Below are 24,924 nucleotides of genomic sequence, written 5' to 3'. Positions count from 1 at the left end.
GGGTGACATAGTGTTACTCTCACTGAGTATCCTGCACTCTCGCATGCATTACCTCTGGGCTCCCGTGATAGGGTGATATAGTGTTACTCTCACTGAGTATCCTGCACTCTCGCATGCATTACCTCTGGGCTCCCGTGATAGGGTGATATAGTGTTACTCTCACTGAGTATCCTGCACTCTCACATGCATTACCTCTGTGCTCCCGTGATAGGGTGATATAGTGTTACTCTCACCGAGTATCCTGCACTCTCACATGCATTACCTCTGGGCTCCCGTGATAGGGTGATATAGTGTTACTCTCACTGAGTATCCTGCACTCTCACATGCATTACCTCTTGGCTCCCGTGATAGGGTGATATAGTGTTACTCTCACTGAGTATCCTGCACTCTCACATGCATTACCTCTGGGCTCCCGTGATAGGGTGATATAGTGTTACTCTCACTGAGTATCCTGCACTCTCGCATGCATTACCTCTGGGCTCCCGTGATAGGGTGATATAGTGTTACTCTCACTGAGTATCCTGCACTCTCGCATGCATTACCTCTGGGCTCCCGTGATAGTGTGATATAGTGTTACTCTCACTGAGTATCCTGCACTCTCACATGCATTACCTCTGGGCTCCCGTGATAGGGTGATATAGTGTTACTCTCACTGAGTATCCTGCACTCTCGCATGCGTTACTTCTGGGCTCCCGTGATAGGATGATATAGTGTTACTCTCACTGAGTATCCTGCACTCTCACATGCATTACCTCAGGGCTCCCGTGATAGGGTGACATAGTGTTACTCTCACAGAGTATCCTGCACTCTCACATGCATTACCTCTGGGCTCCCGTGATAGGGTGACATAGTGTTACTCTCACTGAGTATCCTGCACTCTCACATGCATTACCTCTGGGCTCCCGTGATAGGGTGATATAGTGTTACTCTCACTGAGTATCCTGCACTCTCACATGCATTACCTCTGGGCTCCCGTGATAGGGTGATATAGTGTTACTCTCACTGAGTATCCTGCACTCTCGCATGCATTACCTCTGGGCTCCCGTGATAGGGTGACATAGTGTTACTCTCACTGAGTATCCTGCACTCTCACATGCATTACCTCTGGGCTCCCGTGATAGGGTGATATAGTGTTACTCTCACTGAGTATCCTGCACTCTCACATGCATTACCTCTGGTTTCCCGTGATAGGGTGATATAGTGTTACTCTCACTGAGTATCCTGCACTCTCGCATGCATTACCTCTGGGCTCCCGTGATAGGGTGATATAGTGTTACTCTCACTGAGTATCCTGCACTCTCGCATGCATTACCTCTGGGCTCCCGTGATAGGGTGATATAGTGTTACTCTCACTGAGTATCCTGCACTCTCGCATGCATTACCTCAGGGCTCCCGTGATAGGGTGATATAGTGTTACTCTCACTGAGTATCCTGCACTCTCGCATGCATTACCTCTGGGCTCCCGTGATAGGGTGATATAGTGTTACTCTCACTGAGTATCCTGCACTCTCGCATGCATTACCTCTGGGCTCCCGTGATAGGGTGATATAGTGTTACTCTCACTGAGTATCCTGCACTCTCGCATGCATTACCTCTGGGCTCCCGTGATAGGGTGATATAGTGTTACTCTCACTGAGTATCCTGCACTCTCGCATGCATTACCTCTGGGCTCCCGTGATAGGGTGATATAGTGTTACTCTCACTGAGTATCCTGCACTCTCGCATGCATTACCTCTGGGCTCCCGTGATAGGGTGATATAGTGTTACTCTCACTGAGTATCCTGCACTCTCGCATGCATTACCTCTGGGCTCCCGTGATAGGGTGATATAGTGTTACTCTCACTGAGTATCCTGCACTCTCGCATGCATTACCTCTGGGCTCCCGTGATAGGGGGATATAGTGTTACTCTCACTGAGTATCCTGCACTCTCGCATGCATTACCTCGGGGCTCCCGTGATAGGGTGATATAGTGTTACTCTCACCGAGTATCCTGCACTCTCGCATGCATTACCTCTGGTTTCCCGTGATAGGGAGATATAGTGTTACTCTCACTGAGTATCCTGCACTCTCGCATGCATTACCTCTGGGCTCCCGTGATAGGGTGATATAGTGTTACTCTCACTGAGTATCCTGCACTCTCACATGCATTACCTCAGGGCTCCCGTGATAGGGTGATATAGTGTTACTCTCACTGAGTATCCTGCACTCTCACATGCATTACCTGGGGGATGCTCAGTGCTGTCTCGCACATTAAGTCTTCCCTGTAACACCGCGTATCCTGCACTCTCTTACACCCCACACACACTGTCTCGAACACTCTCTTACCATCAAAGTCGACCTTCCCGTCTCCGTTCAGATCCACGTCGTGAATAATCTCCTGAACTTCGCTCGGATTCAGGGGCTCGCCCAGGAAGCTGTGCGCCGCGTCTCGCAGCTCGAGGTCACTGATATGCCCGTCCCCGTTCACATCAAACTGAGAGAGAGCGGAGAGAGCGTCACACCCAGAGAGACCGTCACACCCAGAGAGACCGTCACACCCAGAGAGACCGTCACACCCAGAGAGACCGTCACACCCAGAGAGACCGTCACACCCAGAGAGACCGTCACACCCAGAGAGACCATTCCACCCAGAGAGACCGTCACACCCAGAGAGACCGTCACCATTCACATCAAACAGAGAGAGTGTAGAGAGACCGTCACACCCAGAGAGACCGTTCCACCCAGAGAGACCGTCACACCCAGAGAGACCGTCACACCCAGAGAGACCGTTCCACCCAGAGAGACCGTCACCATTCACATCAAACTGAGAGAGAGCGGAGAGAGACCGTCACACCCAGAAAGACCGTCACACCCAGAGAGACCGTCACACCCAGAGAGACCGTCACACCCAGAGAGATCGTCACACCCAGAGAGACCGTTCCACCCAGAGAGACCGTCACCGTTCACATCAAACTGAGAGAGCGGAGAGAGACAGTCACACACAGAGAGACCGTCACACCCAGAGAGACCGTCACCGTTCACATCAAACTGAAAGAGCGGAGAGAGACCGTCACGCCCAGAGAGACTGTTCCACCCAGAGAGACCGTCACACCCAGAGAGACCATCACACCCAGAGAGACCGTCACACCCAGAGAGACCGTCACACCCAGAGAGACTGTCACCATTCACATCAAACTAAGAGAGCGGAGAGAGACCGTCACACCCAGAGAGACCGTTCCACCCAGAGAGACCGTCACCATTCACATCAAACTGAGAGAGAGCGGAGAGAGACCGTCACACCCAGAAAGACCGTCACACCCAGAGAGACCGTCACACCCAGAGAGATCGTCACACCCAGAGAGACCGTTCCACCCAGAGAGACCGTCACCGTTCACATCAAACTGAGAGAGCGGAGAGAGACCGTCACACACAGAGAGACCGTCACACCCAGAGAGACCGTCACCGTTCACATCAAACTGAGAGAGCAGAGAGAGACCGTCGCACCCAGAGAGACCGTCACACCCAGAGAGACCGTTCCACCCAGAGAGACCATCACACCCAGAGAGACTGTCACCATTCACATCAAACTAAGAGAGCGGAGAGAGACCGTCACACCCATAGAGACCGTTCCACCCAGAGGGACCATCACCGTTCAGATCAAACTGAGAGAGCAGAGAGAGACCGTCGCACCCAGAGAGACCGTCACACCCAGAGAGACCATCACACCCAGAGAGACTGTCACCATTCACATCAAACTAAGAGAGCGGAGAGAAACCGTCCCAACCAGAGAGACGGTCACACCCAGAGAGACTGTCACAGCCAGAGAGACGGTCACAGCCAGAGAGACTGTCACAGCCAGAGAGATGGTCACAGCCAGAGAGATGGTCACAGCCAGAGAGACGGTCACAGCCAGAGAGACGGTCACAGCCAGAGAGATGGTCACAGCCAGAGAGACTGTCACAGCCAGAGAGACTGTCACACACAGAGAGACCGTCCCACCCAGAGAGAGACTGTCACCATTCACATCAAACTAAAAGAGAGCGGAGAGAGACCGTCCCACCAAGAGAGAGACCATCCCACCCAGAGAGACCGTCACACCCAGAGAGACGTCACACCCAGAGAGACCGTCACACCCAAAGAGACCGTCACACCCAGAGAGACCGTCACACCCAGAGAGACCGTCACACCCAGAGAGAGACCGTCCCATCCAGAGAGAGACCGTCCCACCCAGAGAGACCGTCCCACCCAGAGAGACCGTCCTACCCAGAGAGACCGTCACACCCAGAGAGAGACCGTCCCACCCAGAGAGAGACCATCCCACCCAGAGAGACCATCACACCCGGAGAGACCGTCACACCCAGAGAGAGACCGTCCCATCCAGAGAGAGACCGTCCCATCCAGAGAGACCGTCACACCCAGAGAGACCGTCCCACCCAGAGAGACCGTCCCACCCAGAGAGACCGTCCCACCCAGAGAGACCGTCCCATCCAGAGAGAGACCGTCCCATCCAGAGAGAGACCGTCCCATCCAGAGAGAGACCATCACACCCAGAGAGACCATCCCATCCAGAGAGAGACCGTCCCACCCAGAGAGACCGTCCCACCCAGAGAGAGACCGTCCCACCCAGAGAGACCGTCCCATCCAGAGAGAGACCGTCACACCCAGAGAGACCTTCCCACCCAGAGAGAGACCGTCCCACCCAGAGAGACCGTCCCACCCAGAGAGACCGTCCCATCCAGAGAGACCGTCCCATCCAGAGAGAGACCGTCCCACCCAGAGAGAGACCGTCCCACCCAGAGAGACCGTCCCACCCAGAGAGACCGTCCCACCCAGAGAGACCGTCCCACCCAGAGAGACCGTCCCACCCAGAGAGACCGTCCCACCCAGAGAGACCGTCCCACCCAGAGAGACCGTCCCACCCAGAGAGACCGTCCCACCCAGAGAGAGACGGTCACACCCAGAGAGACTGTCACAGCCAGAGAGACGGTCACAGCCAGAGAGACTGTCACAGCCAGAGAGATGGTCACAGCCAGAGAGATGGTCACAGCCAGAGAGACGGTCACAGCCAGAGAGACGGTCACAGCCAGAGAGATGGTCACAGCCAGAGAGACTGTCACAGCCAGAGAGACTGTCACACACAGAGAGACCGTCCCACCCAGAGAGAGACTGTCACCATTCACATCAAACTAAAAGAGAGCGGAGAGAGACCGTCCCACCAAGAGAGAGACCATCCCACCCAGAGAGACCGTCACACCCAGAGAGACGTCACACCCAGAGAGACCGTCACACCCAAAGAGACCGTCACACCCAGAGAGACCGTCACACCCAGAGAGACCGTCACACCCAGAGAGAGACCGTCCCATCCAGAGAGAGACCGTCCCACCCAGAGAGACCGTCCCACCCAGAGAGACCGTCCTACCCAGAGAGACCGTCACACCCAGAGAGAGACCGTCCCACCCAGAGAGAGACCATCCCACCCAGAGAGACCATCACACCCGGAGAGACCGTCACACCCAGAGAGAGACCGTCCCATCCAGAGAGAGACCGTCCCATCCAGAGAGACCGTCACACCCAGAGAGACCGTCCCACCCAGAGAGACCGTCCCACCCAGAGAGACCGTCCCACCCAGAGAGACCGTCCCATCCAGAGAGAGACCGTCCCATCCAGAGAGAGACCGTCCCATCCAGAGAGAGACCATCACACCCAGAGAGACCATCCCATCCAGAGAGAGACCGTCCCACCCAGAGAGACCGTCCCACCCAGAGAGAGACCGTCCCACCCAGAGAGACCGTCCCATCCAGAGAGAGACCGTCACACCCAGAGAGACCTTCCCACCCAGAGAGAGACCGTCCCACCCAGAGAGACCGTCCCACCCAGAGAGACCGTCCCATCCAGAGAGACCGTCCCATCCAGAGAGAGACCGTCCCACCCAGAGAGAGACCGTCCCACCCAGAGAGACCGTCCCACCCAGAGAGACCGTCCCACCCAGAGAGACCGTCCCACCCAGAGAGACCGTCCCACCCAGAGAGACCGTCCCACCCAGAGAGACCGTCCCACCCAGAGAGACCGTCCCACCCAGAGAGACCGTCCCACCCAGAGAGAGACCGTCACACCCAGAGAGACCGTCCCACCCAGAGAGAGACTGTCCCACCCAGAGAGAAACCGTCCCACCCAGAGAGACCGTCCCATCCAGAGAGAGACCGTCCCATCCAGAGAGAGACCGTCACACCCAGAGAGACCGTCCCACCCAGAGAGAGACCGTCCCACCCAGAGAGAGACCGTCCCACCCAGAGAGAGACCGTCCCACCCAGAGAGACCGTCCCACCCAGAGAGAGACCGTCCCACCCAGAGAGACCGTCACACCCAGAGAGAGATCTATCATATGTCTCATGTTCCATAAGTTATCAGGGTCGGGGCGTCCGAGAAACAACGCGTCGGTTGGTAAGTAGGGACACAGTAACAGGAATGAATGGGTGGGTGTGTGTCTGTGTGTCACTGTGTGTCTGTGTGTCACTGTGTGTGTGTCACTGTGTGTGTGTCACTGTGTGTGTCTGTGTGTGTGTGTGTGTGTGTGTGTGTGTGTGTGTGTGTGTGTGTGTGTGTGTGTGTGTGTGTGTGTGTGTGTGTGTGTGTGTCACTGTATGTGTGTGTGTCACTGTGTGTGGGTGTCACTGTGTGTGTGTGTGTGTGTCACTGTGTGTGTGTCACTGTGTGTGTGTGTGTGTGTGTGTGCCACTGTAACAGGAATGAACGTGCGTGTGTGTCACTGTAACAGGATTGAACGTGTGTGTGTGTGTGTGTCACTAACAGGAATGAACGTGTGTGTCACTGTAACAGGAATGAACGTGTGTGTGTGTGTGTGTCACTGTAACAGGAATGAACGTGTGTGTGTGTGTGTCACTGTAACAGGAATGAACGTGTGTGTGTCACTGTAACAGGAATGAATGTGTGTGTGTGTGTGTCACTGTAACAGGAATGAACGTGTGTGTGTCACTGTAACAGGAATGAACGTGTGTGTGTGTGTGTGTCACTGTAATAGGAATGAACGTGTGTGTCACTGTAACAGGAATGAACGTGTGTGTGTCACTGTAACAGGAATGAACGTGCGTGTGTCACTGTAACAGGAATGAACGTGTGTGTGTGTCACTGTAACAGGATTGAACGTGTGTGTCACTGTAACAGGATTGAACGTGTGTGTCACTGTAACAGGAATGAACGTGCGTGTGTGTCACTGTAACAGGAATGAACGTGCGTGTGTGTCACTGTAACAGGAATGAACGTGTGTGTGTGTGTGTGTCACTGTAAAAGGAATGAACGTGTGTGTGTGTCACTGTAACAGGAATGAACGTGCGTGTGTGTCACTGTAACAGGAATGAATGTGCGTGTGTGTCACTGTAACAGGAATGAACGTGTGTGTGTCACTGTAACAGGAATGAATGTGTGTGTGTGTGTCACTGTAACAGGAATGAACGTGTGTGTGTGTGTCAACTGTAACAGGAATGAACGTGTGTGTGTGTGTGTCACTGTAACAGGAATGAACGTGTGTGTGTGTGTGTCACTGTAACAGGAATGAACGCGTGTGTGTGTGTGTGTGTGTGTGTCACTGTAACAGGAATGACCGTGTGTGTGTCACTGTAACAGGAATGAACGTGTGTGTGTCACTCTAACAGGAATGAACGTGTGTGTGTCACTGTAACAGGAATGAACGTGCGTGTGTGTCACTGTAACAGGAATGAACGTGTGTGTGTGTGTGTGTGTCACTGTAACCGGAATGGACGTGTGTGTGTGTGTCACTGTAACAGGAATGAACGTGTGTGTGTGTGTGTGTGTCACTGTAACCGGAATGGACGTGTGTGTGTGTGTCACTGTAACAGGAATGAATGTGTGTGTGTGTGTCACTGTAACAGGAATGAACGTGTGTGTGTGTGTGTGTGTCACTGTAACAGGAATGAACGTGTGTGTGTCACTGTAACAGGCATGAATGTGTGTGTGTGTCACTGTAACAGGAATGAACGTGTGTATGTGTGTGTCACTGTAACAGGAATGAACGTGTGTGTGTGTGTCACTGTAACAGGAATGAACGTGTGTGTGTCACTGTAACAGGAATGAACGTGTGTGTGTCACTGTAACAGGAATGAACGTGTGTGTGTCACTGTAACAGGAATGAACGTGTGTGTGTGTCACTGTAACAGGAATGAACGTGCGTGTGTGTCACTGTAACAGGAATGAACGTGTGTTTGTGTGTCACTGTAACAGGAATGAACGTGTGTGTGTGTGTGTCACTGTAACAAGAATGAACGTGTGTGTGTGTGTGTCACTGTAACCGGAATGAACGTGTGTGTGTGTCACTATAACAGGAATGACCGTGTGTGTGTGTGTGTTTGTCACTGTAACAGGAATGAACATGTGTGTGTGTGTGTGTGTGTGTGTGTGTGTGTGTGTGTGTGTTTGTGTGTGTGTGTGTCATTGTAACAGGAATGAACGTGTGTGTGTGTCACTGTAATAGGAATGAACATGCGTGTGTGTCACTGTAACAGGAATGAACGTGTGTGTGTGTCACTGTAACAGGAATGAACGTGTGTGTGTGTGTCACTGTAACAGGAATGAACGTGTGTGTGTCTGTGTGTCACTGTAACAGGAATGAACGTGTGTGTGTGTGTCACTGTAAAAGGAATGAACGTGTGTGTGTGTCACTGTAACAGGAATGAACGTGTGTGTGTGTCACTGTAACAGGAATGAACGTGTGTTTGTGTGTGTCACTGTAAAAGGAATGAACGTGTGTGTGTGTCACTGTAACAGGAATGAACGTGTGTTTGTGTGTGTCACTGTAAAAGGAATGAACGTGTGTGTCACTGTAACAGGAATGAACGTGTGTTTGTGTGTGTCACTGTAAAAGGAATGAACGTGTGTGTGTGTCACTGTAACAGGAATGAACGTGCGTGTGTGTGTGTGTGTGTCACTGTAACAGGAATGAACGTGTGTGTGTGTCACTATAACAGAAATGAACGTGTGTGTGTGTGTGTGTGTGTGTGTCACTGTAACAGGAATGAACGTGTGTGTGTGTGTGTGTCACTGTAACAGGAATGAACGTGTGTGTGTGTGTCACTGTAACAGGAATGAACGTGTGTGTCACTGTAACAGGAATGAACGTGTGTGTGTGTCACTGTAACAGGAATGAATGACGTGTGTGTGTGTGTCACTGTAACAGGAATGAACGTGTGTGTGTGTGTGTCACTGTAACAGGAATGAACGTGTGTGTGTGTCACTGTAACAGGAATGAACGTGTGTGTGTGTCACTGTAACAGGAATGAATGACGTGTGTGTGTCACTGTAACAGGAATGAACGTGTGTGTGTGTCACTGTAACAGGAATGAACGTGTGCGTGTGTGTGTGTGTGTGTGTGTCACTGTAACAGGAATGAACGTGTGTGTGTGTCACTGTAACAGGAATTAACGTGTGTGTGTGTCACTGTAACAGGAATGAACATGCGTGTGTGTGTGTGTGTCACTGTAACAGGAATGAACGTGTGTGTGTGTGTGTGTCACTGTAACAGGAATGAACGTGTGTGTGTGTGTGTGTGTGTGTCACTGTAACAGGAATGAACGTGTGTGTGTCACTGTAACAGGAATGAACGTGTGTGTGTGTCACTGTAACAGGAATGAACGTGTGTGTGTCACTGTAACAGGAATGAACGTGTGTGTGTGTCACTGTAACAGGAATGAACGTGTGTGTGTCACTGTAACAGGAATGAACGTGTGTGTGTGTCACTGTAACAGGAATGAACGTGTGTGTGTCACTGTAACAGGAATGAACGTGTGTGTGTGTCACTGTAACAGGAATGAACGTGTGTGTGTGTGTGTCACTGTAACAGGAATGAACGTGTGTGTGTGTCACTGTAACAGGAATGAATGACGTGTGTGTGTCACTGTAACAGGAATGAACGTGTGTGTGTGTGTGTGTGTGTGTCACTGTAACAGGAATGAACGTGTGTGTGTGTGTTTGTCACTGTAACAGGAATGAACGTGTGTGTGTGTGTTTGTCACTGTAACAGGAATGAACGTGGGGACAGATTGGGACAATTTGCAGAAGGTGAAAACTTCTACATCAGGAATTCATTCTTCAAGAAGAATCCACACACGGAGTATGGACATGCAGCGGCCCGGTGGAAATAAGAATGAAATTCACTATATCCAAGCTAACAAGAAACACGTGATGGAACACCGCACCGCGCGTCACAGCTTTCACACACAGAGTTACCGCGCGTCACCGCTTTCACACACGCAGTTACCGCGCTTCACCGCTTTCACACACGGAGTTACCGCGCTTCACCGCTTTCACACACAGAGTTACCGCGCTTCACCGCTTTCACACACGCAGTTACCGCGCTTCACCGCTTTCACACACGGAGTTACCGCGCTTCACCGCTTTCACACACGGAGTTACCGCGCTTCACCGCTTTCACACACGCAGTTACCGCGCGTCACAGCTTTCACACACGCAGTTACCACGCTTCACCGCTTTCACACACGGAGTTACCGCGCTTCACCGCTTTCACACACAGAGTTACCGCGCTTCACCGCTTTCACACACGCAGTTACCGCGCTTCACCGCTTTCACACACGCAGTTACCGCGCTTCACCGCTTTCACACACGGAGTTACCGCGCTTCACCGCTTTCACACACGCAGTTACCGCGCTTCACCGCTTTCACACACGGAGTTACCGCGCTTCACCGCTTTCACACACGCAGTTACCGCGCTTCACCGCTTTCACACACGGAGTTACCGCGCTTCACCGCTTTCACACACGGAGTTACCGCGCTTCACCGCTTTCACACACGCAGTTACCGCGCTTCACCGCTTTCACACACGCAGTTACCGCGCTTCACAGCTTTCACACACGGAGTTACCGCGCTTCACCGCTTTCACACACAGAGTTACCGCGCTTCACAGCTTTCACACACGGAGTTACCGCGCTTCACCGCTTTCACACACGGAGTTACCGCGCTTCACCGCTTTCACACACGGAGTTACCGCGCTTCACCGCTTTCACACACGGAGTTATCGCGCTTCACCGCTTTCACACACGCAGTTACCGCGCTTCACCGCTTTCACACACGCAGTTACCGCGCTTCACCGCTTTCACACACGCAGTTACCGCGCTTCACCGCTTTCACACACGCAGTTACCGCGCTTCACCGCTTTCACACACGCAGTTACCGCGCTTCACCGCTTTCACACACGCAGTTACCGCGCGTCACAGCTTTCACACACGCAGTTACCACGCTTCACCGCTTTCACACACGGAGTTACCGCGCTTCACCGCTTTCACACACAGAGTTACCGCGCTTCACCGCTTTCACACACGCAGTTACCGCGCTTCACCGCTTTCACACACGCAGTTACCGCGCTTCACCGCTTTCACACACGGAGTTACCGCGCTTCACCGCTTTCACACACGCAGTTACCGCGCTTCACCGCTTTCACACACGGAGTTACCGCGTTTCACCGCTTTCACACACGGAGTTACCGCGCTTCACAGCTTTCACACACGGAGTTACCGCGCTTCACCGCTTTCACACACGGAGTTACCGCGCTTCACCGCTTTCACACACGGAGTTACCGCGTTTCACCGCTTTCACACACGGAGTTACCGCGTTTCACCGCTTTCACACACAGAGTTACCGCGCTTCACCGCTTTCACACACGGAGTTACCGCGCTTCACCGCTTTCACACACGGAGTTACCGCGTTTCACCGCTTTCACACACGGAGTTACCGCGTTTCACCGCTTTCACACACAGAGTTACCGCGCTTCACCGCTTTCACACACAGAGTTACCGCGCTTCACAGCTTTCACACACGGAGTTACCGCCGATTGGTTTGCTGCAGATTACATCTGAATGGAAAGAACCAATCACCATCAATAACCTCAAGAATAAGCGCAGAGAATTTCAACAAGAGCTACAAAAAAATCGCTTCAGCTCAAAACGCCCACGGAACTTTAATAGACAATTGCCAAGAACGTCTGAAGATTGGAGCTGAGAGCGCAGAACTGATCCAATCCCGACGCGCGAGAACGGATCCAATCCCGACGCCGAACGGATCCAATCCCGACGCGCGAGAACGGATCCAATCCCGACGCGCGAGAACGGATCCAATCCCGACGCGCGAGAACGGATCCAATCCCGACGCGCGAGAACGGATCCAATCCCGACGCGCGAGAACGGATCCAATCCCGACGCGCGAGAACGGATCCAATCCCGACGCGCGAGAACGGATCCAATCCCGACGCGCGAGAACGGATCCAATCCCGACGCGCGAGAACGGATCCAATCCCGACGCGCGAGAACGGATCTAATCCCGACGCGCGAGAACGGATCCAATCCCGACGCGCGAGAACGGATCCAATCCCGACGCGCGAGAACGGATCCAATCCCGACGCGCGAGAACGGATCCAATCCCGACGCGCGAGAACGGACCGATCCCAACAAGCGAGAACGGACCGATCCAATCCCGCCGCGCGAGAACGGATCCAATCCCGACGCGCGAGAACGGATCCAATCCCGCCGCGCGAGAACGGGTCCAATCCCGCGTCCCTGGGAGACCGCGTGGGCCAGTTGCAGAAAATATTGCAAATGCTCAACTTGCAGAGAGTTGGCCAGGAGTGGCGCCAATGGGAAAACCCCACCCTGATGGGGGGTATGGCACGAAAGCTGGAGCCGTGCCCACATGGACTGTGACTAAATCCGCCCCTGTGCTGGGTCATCCTACAATTCTACGGGACCTCCCCCAAATTTCAACCCGGGGGAGTGGTTTCCTGTCTTGGCGGATGCGGATGGAGAAAGCTGGAGGAAGGGTTGGCGACCCAGCCCATGCCCTTCAGTTGCGAGGAACCAGCGAGCCGTACAGACCACTAGTGCGAGCACCTCCATTGGTGACTATGGCCTGCAAACAAGAAGAAGGGCCTCTGATAACCACTCATCCCTACTCGGCTCCAGGAGGCTTCCTGATCCTCCGAGTAGATGGTGTAGAGACGTTGGCATGTTTATACCTGCAGTGTCGACTGCCGGGCGGAGCGGTGAGCTCTACAGCACGATGCGCTCAATGTGGCCTACAATACTTATGGCCCATGCCGACATTCGTGCCGGTTCAGGCGGTAGAGGCTGCGGAAGATGCCGCTATGCTAACAGCGGAACTTCCCGGTGCGCTATGGAGGGAGACTACGGGTCTCGGAGAACAGGGACCAGCTCCGGTCATCAAGACAGAGCCAGCCGAGAAAACCGATCACCGACGCGGTGATAAAAGGGGGCCGCACCGCAGATCACCAAGCGGAATGCCCCGGCCTAATGCCAAATTGGAGTTCTCCGACGAGGAGTCCCTCAGCATTATTGCAGTTATGACCCAACCGCCGGCGTACCACAGCAGCAGTACTATTAAAAGAGTGCCACTTACCTGTGTTGGTGAAGAACGGAGCCGAGTGTCGCCCATACCACGGCGAAGTCCCACGGCCGTGGTGACCAGCGGATCCGATGGCGGCCAGCGGATCCGATGGCGGCCGATCCACCCCAACGCCCCGGAGTGGTAAGCAGAGTCCATGCTTGTCCCAGGCTCCGAGGGTGGCGACGGCGGAGGAAGGACGTGGTCAGGCCCAGGCGGCGCCACGACGGAAGAAGGCGTTGCCGGATATCGTGGTGGAGGAAGAAGTCTCGCTTGGGGACCCAACCCAAGATGGCGGCGAGACACGTGCGTGTCAAGGCATCGCTTCCGGTGGGCAGAGCGGAGCAGAGTGGGAGGCCCCTTCGCTCGAGCAGTGGAGGTCGGTCGCCTAAATCAAAGAAGAGCGGGCGATCGATGTGGAGATCAAAGAGTCGTGAGACCGGAGAGGTCGGAGAGTCCCTGCGGCGGAACCGGACCAGGTAGCGGTGAGGAGCGGGTCCTAGCCCCGCGGATACCGACGGTTCGGCCCTATCCCCAAACCCAAGCCCTAGCTAGACCCCAGGCCCTAGTTAAAGTCCCAGCCCCATTCACCTTCACTTTTGGGTCATCCTCAAGTTTAGGGATGTCAGGGGATTCCCGGGTCACTTCAGATGAACGGACTGGGAGCCTGGACTATGGGACATCCGATGATGGGTCGGTGGGAGGAGGGAGGATTACGCGACAGGTGTCGATATCCAGTGATTGTCCCAGTAATAGGTGAAAGATCACAGCACAACTAAATAAACAATTCAAAAATGTTTAGTGAATAGTGATATAATAAATTGAATATATACGTGACCTTAAGCCAACATTGGACAAAAATAGAGCGTCTGCAGCTGCGGTTGCAGGGATGGCCCAGAGCACCCCCTAAAGCTTACAGATAAAAACAGAAAGAACACAGCGCACAACGCTCATAGTGCATTAAAAATATATTGACACAAACAATTATTAGAGTAGGTAATGTGCGTACATCAAAGTGATATTAGACAGGCATGTTAGGGAATTATATTACCCATACACCACGTGGAAGCCGAATTGGATGTCGTCACAGGTATAGGAAACTGCTTTGTGGTAACCTTGTTCCTGTAGGGTATGTAGGAGTCTTTCAAAGTCCCCGCTCGCATGTATACAGAGTCCAGCCCATCTGTGGCTCACAGGAGAATGGCTGCTTCAGACAGAGCTCCACGCCGGCTGGATTCCTCTGGCTGTCCTCCGTTCAGGTACTTCCGGGTTGGTGACGTCACTAGTACTCGCGTCGCACACCTCCTACCGGTACCGGATCAGCTCACAATATTGGGACAAGACAGTAAGGCAGAACACTGACACACTATCCAACGCGTTTCGAAACCATACGGTTTCTTCATCAGGGAAACGCGATGGTGGGCCCCCTTGTTTGAGGGATATGTGGCCTGGATCGATAGGACCTGGTTCATCCTAGAGCGGGATGGGGTGGTGGATCATTGGTGGGCCAAGGGAGAGTTTACGGAGGAGGATCACCTGAAGGAAACACAGGAGCGGTGGTATAAGATTAGACGAGGGTTAGTAGAACCAATGGGTCCGGGTGAGTTAGATGATCCGGTGGATCCCGATGAAACCCTGTCCTGGGTGTTGCCGGGGAGAGCGGGCACTGCTAAGTTGACAAGGGCTTGCCGAGCAGAAAGGGCCATTGTAGCCAAATACAAACGCTCCCATGGGTTGGAATACCCCTATGTCCCCGAGCCCCTCATGCAGGAGATAGAGGACCACAGGGATAGGTGGCTCAGGGAGGATATAGAGTACTATATGGTTAATAAGGGAGGTGCCATTAAGGGCCCCCAAGCAGAAGAAAGGATCTCCCAGTTGATGCGAGTTTGGAGCATTGGGCACAGCATATATATGCACAAAGCTGTGTATAGACCCGAGCGTGGCTTGCCCCGGGAGTATAGTGTTACAGTGACTGACATGGCGGGCAGAGAAGTGAAGAAGCCAGATCCTCGCCACTATTATTAGGTAGGCAGCATAGTGAGGTCTGTGTGTAATCTTGAGCGCCCCTGCTGGTCAGTGAGCGCTGTGCTATTACCAATTATGGACGTAAAGAATTGCTATGGCTTAATTATGTGTTCTTTTTGCAGTGTTTCCTGGAGAAAGGTACAGTACACCAAATTTAGGTCCCAGCCGGCACGGTGGGGATTCACCAGGGGGAGTATGTAGCCATGCATAACAATGGTCTACAGTCATCTCTCCTGCTGGCAGCAAAACCTGGTAAGTTACAGGAATGCCAGCAGTAATCATGGAGGTTTGCCCTCACACCCTGGTGAGGTGCCCTATGTATGGATGGGAGTGGCTACATGCTCTGAGTCCACAGTTAGTGACATCAGAGATGTGCCTGCTTCCTGAGGTATATAAGGCACTGCACTGCCTAAAGTTTTGTTGGTTGCTGCAGGGTGACGTGTGAAGCAGCAAGTTCTGATGGGCCCACTAGTGCAGTAACTAGTGGCACTGTTCTATATCCAGTTAGAAAAGGCCAACTGTGTCCAGGGACCTGGCACAGGGGTGATCTCCCTGCAAGGGAGAGGGGATCTCACTCCATTTGGAGGGCGTACCTTTTAAAGGGGAGTACGGAACAATGTGCGGCTGAAGCGTTGACTGTGAGGGGCAGCTGGCCCTTGTCACCATGCACAATAAAGATGACTTGTTCAACGAGAACCCCATGGTGTGAGTCTGCAATTACTCTCCAGGGGCCCTCATCACCAAGAAGGAGTTCCTCATCAGGACCCCCTCCCTGCGGACGCATAGATCCTGATGAGGTGGAGGCGCTGCACACGATATAGGTAGGACTCGCACCCACTACCTCGGCTGCCTGTCTGGCGTGACATCCCCTAATACCATCATGCGGGAGACTCAGGAGCCCTGTTGCCTACAGGTGCACCACCAGACATGAACATGTAATGAGGGCTGGATAGACCACAGGGGCCAATGTGAGATTGGGTGGGTCAGACTAAAAGGAATACCCGTTACATACACATCAGGGGACCCCGGGAACAGGGGGGGTACTCAGTACTTCTCTATCTCACAGCACAGAGCAGTCTGTATACTCAGGGGGGGACCCCGGGAACAGGGGGGGGATACTCAGTACTTCTCTATCTCACAGCACAGAGCGCTCTGTATACTCAGGGGACCCCGGGAACAGGGGGGGGGGGGTACTCAGTACTTCTCTATCTCACAGCACAGAGCGCTCTGTATACTCCGGGGACCCCGGGAACAGGGGGGGGGGGGATACTCAGTACTTCTCTCTCTCACCACTAAATCTCTCATCAGACGTTCTCGTTCACACCCCAGTACTTTCTCACCCGATGCTCTCTCCTCATGCTCTCGGTCTCTCACCCCAGCACCCTCTCCCTCCCCAGCACCCTCTCCCTCCCCAGCACCCTCTCCCTCCCCAGCACCCTCTCCCTCCCCAGCACCCTCTCCCTCCCCAGCACCCTCTCCCTCCCCAGCACTCTCTCCCTCCCCAGCACTCTCCCTCCCCAGCACTCTCTCCCTCCCCAGCACTCTCTCCCACCACAGCACTCTCTCCCACCACAGCACTCTCTCCCACCCCAGCACTCTCTCCCTCCCCAGCACTCTCTCCCTCCCCAGCACTCTCTCCCACCCCAACACCCTCTCCCTCCCCAGCACTCTCTCCAACCCCAGCACCCTCTCCCACCCCAGCACTCTCTCCCTCCCCAGCACTCTCTCTCTCCCCAGCACTCTCTCCCACCCCAGCACTCTCTCCCTCCCCAGCACTCTCTCCCTCCCCAGCACTCTCTCCCACCCCAGCACTCTCTCCCTCCCCAGCACTCTCTCCCACCCCAGCACTCTCTCCCACCCCAGCACTCTCTCCCTCCCCAGCACTCTCTCCCACCCCAGCACTCTCTCCCTCCCCGGCACTCTCTCCCACCCCGGCACTCTCTCCCACCCCGGTACTCTCTCCCACCCCGGCACTCTCTCCCACCCCGGCACTCTCTCCCTCCCCAGCACTCTCTCCCTCCCCAGCACTCTCTCCCTCCCCAGCACTCTCTCCCACCCCAGCACTCACCTCTCTGAACGCGATTTTCAGCTCTCTCACTCCCACCATATTTTCTGTTTCCGCCAACATCTTCGGTCCAATCAATTCCACAAAATCTTCAAAGTCCACACGACCCCCCACTGCGAGACAGCAAGAGACAGCAAGAGACAGCAAGAGACAGCAAGAGACAGCCCAGCAATGAGTACATATGTACATTATATATGTGTATACTGTGTATAAATGTACAGTTACAGTATATTTGTTTATGTATACTGTATCACGTGTGTGTGTGTGTGTGTGTGTGTGTGTGTGTGTGTGTGTGTGTGTGTGTGTGTGTGTGTGTGTGTGTGTGTGTGTGTGTGTGTGTGTGTGTGTGTGTGTGTGTGTGTGTGTACACACATGACATATTATACCGTGTCAAGATTTATTATAAATCATTCTTCCTGGTAATGCACAGGTTATTAAGAATTTATATTAGAGTTAGGGACCCTTGAGATGTGGTCTGCCGTGCAGTGGCTCAGGGGCTTACAACACTCTGGCCAAAATGTTAAACTAAAAGACCATTTTATTTAATAGATATTTATATATATATATTTAGGCACTGTACCGTGTATGAGTTTCACTGGATGTGCACTGAGCTCTGTCTGTGTTTCATGTTCTGTCTCTGGTTTTAAATATATATTACCATGCTCAGTAGCACTCCTCTGTGACACCTATATGCTTATATATATGTTGTAGTTATTTTGGGGGTTCAATATGAGCTTGCAAGTGTCCTGTATGTTTTGACATAGAGAGACAGCCTGACACACAGATAAAGAGAGACAGCCTGACACACAGACATAAAGAGAGATAGCCTGACACACAGACATAGAGAGACAGCTTGACACACAGAGATAAAGCGAGACAACCTGACACACAGACATAAAGAGAGACAGCCTGACACACAGACATAAAGAGAGACAGCCTGACACACAGAGATAATGAGACAGCCTGACACACAGAGATAGAGAGACAGCCTGACATACAGAGATAGAGAGACAGTCTGATACACAGACAAAGAGAGACAGCCTAACACACAGAGAAACAGCCTGACACACAGAGAGACAGCCTGACACACAGAGAGTCAGCCTGACACATAAAGATAGAGAGACAGCCTGACATACAGAGAGACAGGAGACAGCCTGACACACAGAGAGACAGCCTTACACACAGAGAGACAGCCTGACACACAGAGATACAGAGAGACAGCCTGACATACAGAGAGACAGCCTGACACACAGAGAGACAGCCTTACACACAGAGAGACAGCCTGACACACAGAGATACAGAGAGACAGCCTGACATACAGAGAGACAGGAGACAGCCTGACACACAGAGAGACAGCCTGACACACAGAGAGACAGCCTGACACACAGAGAGACAGCCTTACACACAGAGAGACAGCCTGACACACAGAGATACAGAGAGACAGCCTGACATACAGAGAGACAGGAGACAGCCTGACACACAGAGAGACAGCCTGACACACAGAGAGACAGCCTGACACACAGAGATACAGAGAGACAGTCTGACATACAGAGAGACAGGAGACAGCCTGACACACAGAGAGACAGCCTGACACACAGAGAGACAGCCTGACACACAGAGATACAGAGAGACAGCCTGACATACAGAGAGACAGGAGACAGCCTGACACACAGAGAGACAGCCTGACACACAGAGAGACAGCCTGACACACAGAGATACAGAGAGACAGCCTGACATACAGAGAGACAGGAGACAGCCTGACACACAGAGAGACAGCCTGACACACAGAGAGACAGCCTGACACACAGAGAGACAGCCTTACACACAGAGAGACAGCCTGACACACAGAGATACAGAGAGACAGCCTGACATACAGAGAGACAGGAGACAGCCTGACACACAGAGAGACAGCCTGGCACACAGAGAGACAGCCTGACACACAGAGATACAGAGAGACAGCCTGACATACAGAGAGACAGGAGACAGCCTGACACACAGAGAGACAGCCTGGCACACAGAGAGTGCTCACTCCTCATTTTGATGTGCTGGGAGATCTCGATCAGTTCCATCTCTGTTGGCATGAAGCCCATCGTCCTCATACATTCCCCCAGCTCCTTATATCCAATAAAGCCGTCCTGGTCCACATCGAACTCAAGGAAAGCAGCGTGGAGCTCTGAGAGACCGCCAGGGAGAGAGAGAGACAGCCAGGGAGAGAGAGAGCTCTGAGAGACCGCCAGGGAGAGAGAGAGACAGCCAGGGAGAGAGAGAGCTCTGAGAGACCGCCAGGGAGAGAGAGAGACAGCCAGGGAGAGAGAGAGCTCTGAGAGACCGGCAGGGAGAGAGAGAGACAGCCAGGGAGAGAGAGAGCTCTGAGAGACCGGCAGGGAGAGAGAGAGACAGCCAGGGAGAGAGAGAGCTCTGAGAGACCGGCAGGGAGAGAGAGAGAGACAGCCGGGGAGAGAGAGAGCTCTGAGAGACCGCCAGGGAGAGAGAGAGACAGCCAGGGAGAGAGAGAGCTCTGAGAGACCGCCAGGGAGAGAGAGAGACAGCCAGGGAGAGAGAGAGCTCTGAGAGACCGCCAGGGAGAGAGAGAGACAGCCAGGGAGAGAGAGAGCTCTGAGAGACCGCCAGGGAGAGAGAGAGAGACAGCCGGGGAGAGAGAGAGCTCTGAGAGACCGCCAGGGAGAGAGAGAGACAGCCAGGGAGAGAGAGAGCTCTGAGAGACCGCCAGGGAGAGAGAGACAGCCGGGGAGAGAGAGAGCTCTGAGAGACCGCCAGGGAGAGAGAGACAGCCGGGGAGAGAGAGAGCTCTGAGAGACCGCCAGGGAGAGAGAGAGAGACAGCCGGGGAGAGAGAGAGCTCTGAGAGACCGCCAGGGAGAGAGAGAGAGACAGCCAGGGAGAGAGAGAGCTCGAGACACAGCCAGGGAGAGAGAGAGAGACAGCCAGGGAGAGAGAGAGCTCTGAGAGACCGCCAGGGAGAGAGAGAGACAGCCAGGGAGAGAGAGAGCTCTGAGAGACCGCCAGGGAGAGAGAGAGAGACAGCCGGGGAGAGAGAGAGCTCTGAGAGACCGCCAGGGAGAGAGAGAGAGACAGCCGGGGAGAGAGAGAGCTCTGAGAGACCGCCAGGGAGAGAGAGAGAGACAGCCAGGGAGAGAGAGAGCTCGAGACACAGCCAGGGAGAGAGAGAGAGACAGCCAGGGAAAGAGAGACAGCCAGGGAGAGAGAGAGCTCTGAGAGACAGCCAGGGAGAGAGAGAGACAGCCAGGGAGACAGAGAGCTTGAGACACAACCAGGGAGAGAGAGACAGCCAGAGATAGAAAGAGAGACCACCGGGGAGAGAAAAAGAGAAAGCCGAAAAATGGCCTGAGAGACAGCCAGGTACAGGGAGAAGAGACAGCCTGGGAGATAGCCAGGGAGGGAGACGGCCTGAGAGACAGCCAGGTACAGGGAGAAAGAGACAGCCTGGGACATAGCCAGGGAGGGAGACGGCCTGAGAGACAGCCAGGTACAGGGAGAAAGAGACAGCCTGGGAGATAGCCAGGGAGGGAGACGGCCTGAGAGACAGCCAGGTACAGGGAGAAAGAGACAGCCTGGGAGATAGCCAGCGAGGGAGACGGCCTGAGAGACAGCCAGGTACAGGGAGAAGAGACAGCCTGGGAGATAGCCAGGGAGGGAGACGGCCTGAGAGACAGCCAGGTACAGGGAGAAAGAGACAGCCTGGGAGATAGCCAGGGAGGGAGACGGCCTGAGAGACCGCCAGGTAGAGGGAGAAGAGACTGCCTGGGAGATAGCCAGGGAGGGAGACGGCCTGAGAGACAGCCAGGTAGATGGAGAAAGAGACAGCCTGGGAGCCAGGGAAACAGAAAGACACGCAAAGCTAGAGAGAGCCAGGGGAAGTCAGTATGAGAGACACCCAGAGAGAGAGAGAGACAGCCTGGGAGAGAGAGAGAGACAGCCGGGGAGAGAGAGAGCTCTGAGAGACCGCCAGGGAGAGAGAGAGAGACAGCCAGGGAGAGAGAGAGCTCGAGACACAGCCAGGGAGAGAGAGAGAGACAGCCAGGGAAAGAGAGAGACAGCCAGGGAGAGAGAGAGCTCTGAGAGACAGCCAGGGAGAGAGAGAGACAGCCAGGGAGACAGAGAGCTTGAGACACAACCAGGGAGAGAGAGACAGCCAGGGATAGAAAGAGAGACCACCGGGGAGAGAAAAAGAGAAAGCCGAAAAATGGCCTGAGAGACAGCCAGGTAGAGGGAGAAAGAGACAGCCTGGGAGCCAGGGAAACAGAAAGACACGCAAAGCTAGAGAGAGCCAGGGGAAGTCAGTATGAGAGACACCCAGCGAGAGAGAGAGAGAGAGAGACAGCCTGGGAGAGGGAGGGAAGACAGCAAGGGAGAAGGGGGAGGGAGAGATAACCATGGAGAGGGAGTGGGGAAGAGAGAGACAGCAAGGGACAAAGAGAGGGGGGGGGGGTACTGATGAGAGAGAGGCAGCCAAGGATAGAGAGACAGCCAGCCTGGGAGAAAGAGAGAAACAGAGATCCAGGGAGAACAAGCTGGGGACAGGCAGTCTGAGAGACAGCCAGGGAGAACAAGATGGGGACAGGCAGTCTGAGAGACAGCCAGGGAGAACAAGCTGGGGACAGGCAGTCTGAGAGACAGCCAGGGAGAACAAGCTTGGGACAGGCAGTCTGAGAGACAGCCAGGGAGAACAAGATGGGGACAGGCAGTCTGAGAGACAGCCAGGGAGAACAAGATGGGGACAGGCAGTCTGAGAGACAGCCAGGGAGAACAAGATGGGGACAGGCAGTCTGAGAGACAGCCAGGGAGAACAAGCTTGGGACAGGCAGTCTGAGAGACAGCCAGGGAGAACAAGATGGGGACAGGCAGTCTGAGAGACAGCCAGGGAGAACAAGATGGGGACAGGCAGTCTGAGAGACAGCCAGGGAGAACAAGATGGGGACAGGCAGTCTGAGAGACAGCCAGGGAGAACAAGATGGGGACAGGCAGTCTGAGAGACAGCCAGGGAGAACAAGATGGGGACAGGCAGTCTGAGAGACAGCCAGGGAGAAGGCAAAATAAGAAAGCATGTGAGAGAGCCAATGAGAGAAAGAGACAGCCTGATACACAGCTAGGAGAAAAGCGAGAGAGAAGCTGAGAGACAACAACGGGAGAGAGAGTCTGAGACAGCAAGAGAGACAGAGAGAGATAACCATGGGGAGAGAGAGCAAGGGGCAGAGAAAGATTGAGACACAGCTTGAGAGAGTCACAGACATGTTGTTTTCGACAGTCACACACTCACCATCCATCTCCTCTGGGGCCAGGTCTCTCTCCTAATTGGTTTAGAGCATAATGGGTTAAAGCGGACGGTTTCATGCTGTCTAAGTGTCTCTCTTGCTGTCTGTGCCTGTCTCTTGCTGTCTGTGCCTGTCTCTTGCTGTCTGTGCCTGTCTCTTGCTGTCTGTGCCTGTATCTTGATGTCTGTGCCTGTCTCTTGCTGTCTGTGCCTGTCTCTTGCTGTCTGTGCCTGTCTCTTGCTGTCTGTGCCTGTCTCTTGCTGTCTGTGCCTGTCTCTTGCTGTCTGTGCCTGTCTCTTGCTGTCTGTGCCTGTCTCTTGCTGTCTGTGCATGTCTCTTGCTGTCTGTGCATGTCTCTTGCTGTCTGTAGCTGTCTCTTGCTGTCTCTTTGTCTGCACAGAAATATGAAATATACAATATAACAATCACCCACACAGTCACATATCGTCAGACAATGTCACACAGAATCACTGTCAAAGTGTCACACACACACATTGTCACAGTGTCACACACACACACACACACACTCACAGTGTCACACACACACATTGTCACCGTGTCACACACACATTGTCATTGTCACATGCGCATTGTCATCGTGTTACACACACATTATCACAGTGTCACACACATTCACTGTGTCAGACACACATTATCACAGTGTAATACACATTGTCACCGTGTCACACACACATTATCAGTGTCACACACACATGGTCACAGTGTCACACATGCATTGTCACAGTGTCACACACACACACACGGTCACAGTGTCACACACATTGTCACAGTGTCACACACGCATTGTCACAGTGTCACACACACATGGTCACAGTATCACACACACACGGTCACAGTGTCACACACGCATTGTCACATGCATTGTCACAGTGTCACACACGCATTGTCACAGTGTCACACACACATGGTCACAGTATCACACACACATTGTCACAGTGTCAAACACACACACTCACAGTGTCACACACGCACATGGTTACAGTGTCACGCACATTGTCACAGTGTCACAAACATGGTCACAGTGTCACAAACATGGTCACAGTGTCACACACACGGTCACAGTGTCACACACACGGTCACAGTGTCACACACACACATGGTGACAGTGTCACACACATGGTCACAGTGTCACACACACAGTCACAGTGTCACACACACAGTCACAGTGTCACACACACGGTCACAGTGTCACACACACGGTCACAGTGTCACACACACACATGGTGACAGTGTCACACACATGGTCACAGTGTCACACACACAGTCACAGTGTCACACACACAGTCACAGTGTCACACACACACATGGTGACAGTGCCACACACATGGTCACAGTGTCACACACACAGTCACAGTGTCACACACACAGTCACAGTGTCACACACACACATGGTGACAGTGTCACACACACGGTCACAGTGTCACACACACAGTCACAGTGTCACACACACAGTCACAGTGTCACACACACACACACATGGTGACAGTGCCACACACACGGTCACAGTGTCACACACACAGTCACAGTGTCACACACACAGTCACAGTGTCACACACAGTGTCACAGTGTCACACACCTTGCTGAAGAGTGCGTTGAGGAAGGGAGAGTAGGTCTTGGTTGTGATGCTTTGGCTGTCACTCACCCTCTTCCCTTTGTGGTGACCCTTCCCGCTGGCATAGTGCACTTCCTCATGCCCCCCCTGAGGGCTTTTCCTGCCCTGCCCGCCCCCCTCATGTCCCCCTGCCGTGCCCCTCCTGCCCCCTGACTCCCCCCCAGCTTTGCTTCTTGCCCCATTGTGTTTCTTTGCCCGATCTCTCTCTGCCCCGGCGCTGTGAGACATGGGACGGACTTCTCGCTCTCTGTGAGAGTGTCAGAGCTGGACTTCTCGCTCTCTGTGAGAGTGTCGCTCAGAGCTGGACTTCTCGCTCTCTGTGAGAGTATCAGAGCTGGACTTCTCGCTCTCTGTGAGAGTGTCGCACAGAGCTGGACTTCTCGCTCTCTGTGAGAGTGTCAGAGCTGGACTTCTCGCTCTCTGTGAGAGTGTCGCTCAGAGCTGGACTTCTCGCTCTCTGTGAGAGTGTCAGAGCTGGACTTCTCGCT

The 24,924-nt window shown here is 53.7% G+C and overlaps 1 protein-coding gene across 1 annotated transcript in view; it reads right to left on the bottom strand.

Moving 5' to 3' along the window:
• Positions 1-24,924, bottom strand: part of LOC142484969 (calcium-binding protein 2-like) — a 40,776-nt gene that overhangs the window by 14,219 nt on the left and 1,633 nt on the right. Inside the window, exons 1-5 of the mRNA XM_075584214.1 lie at positions 24,401-24,924; positions 22,809-22,839; positions 19,540-19,683; positions 17,514-17,623; positions 2,327-2,474 (exon numbers count right to left, since the gene is read on the bottom strand). The exon at positions 24,401-24,924 is cut by the window's right edge and continues 1,633 nt beyond it. Of these exons, the coding sequence (XP_075440329.1) occupies positions 2,327-2,474; positions 17,514-17,623; positions 19,540-19,683; positions 22,809-22,839; positions 24,401-24,664 (697 nt within the window). The 5' untranslated portion in view covers positions 24,665-24,924. The remainder of the gene's footprint in view (positions 1-2,326; positions 2,475-17,513; positions 17,624-19,539; positions 19,684-22,808; positions 22,840-24,400) is intronic.

The sequence above is a fragment of the Ascaphus truei genome, unplaced genomic scaffold, assembly GCF_040206685.1.
Source record: "Ascaphus truei isolate aAscTru1 unplaced genomic scaffold, aAscTru1.hap1 HAP1_SCAFFOLD_487, whole genome shotgun sequence".
In the NCBI taxonomy this organism is placed as follows: Eukaryota; Metazoa; Chordata; class Amphibia; order Anura; family Ascaphidae; genus Ascaphus; species Ascaphus truei.
This window is presented reverse-complemented; position numbering and strand designations above follow the sequence as displayed.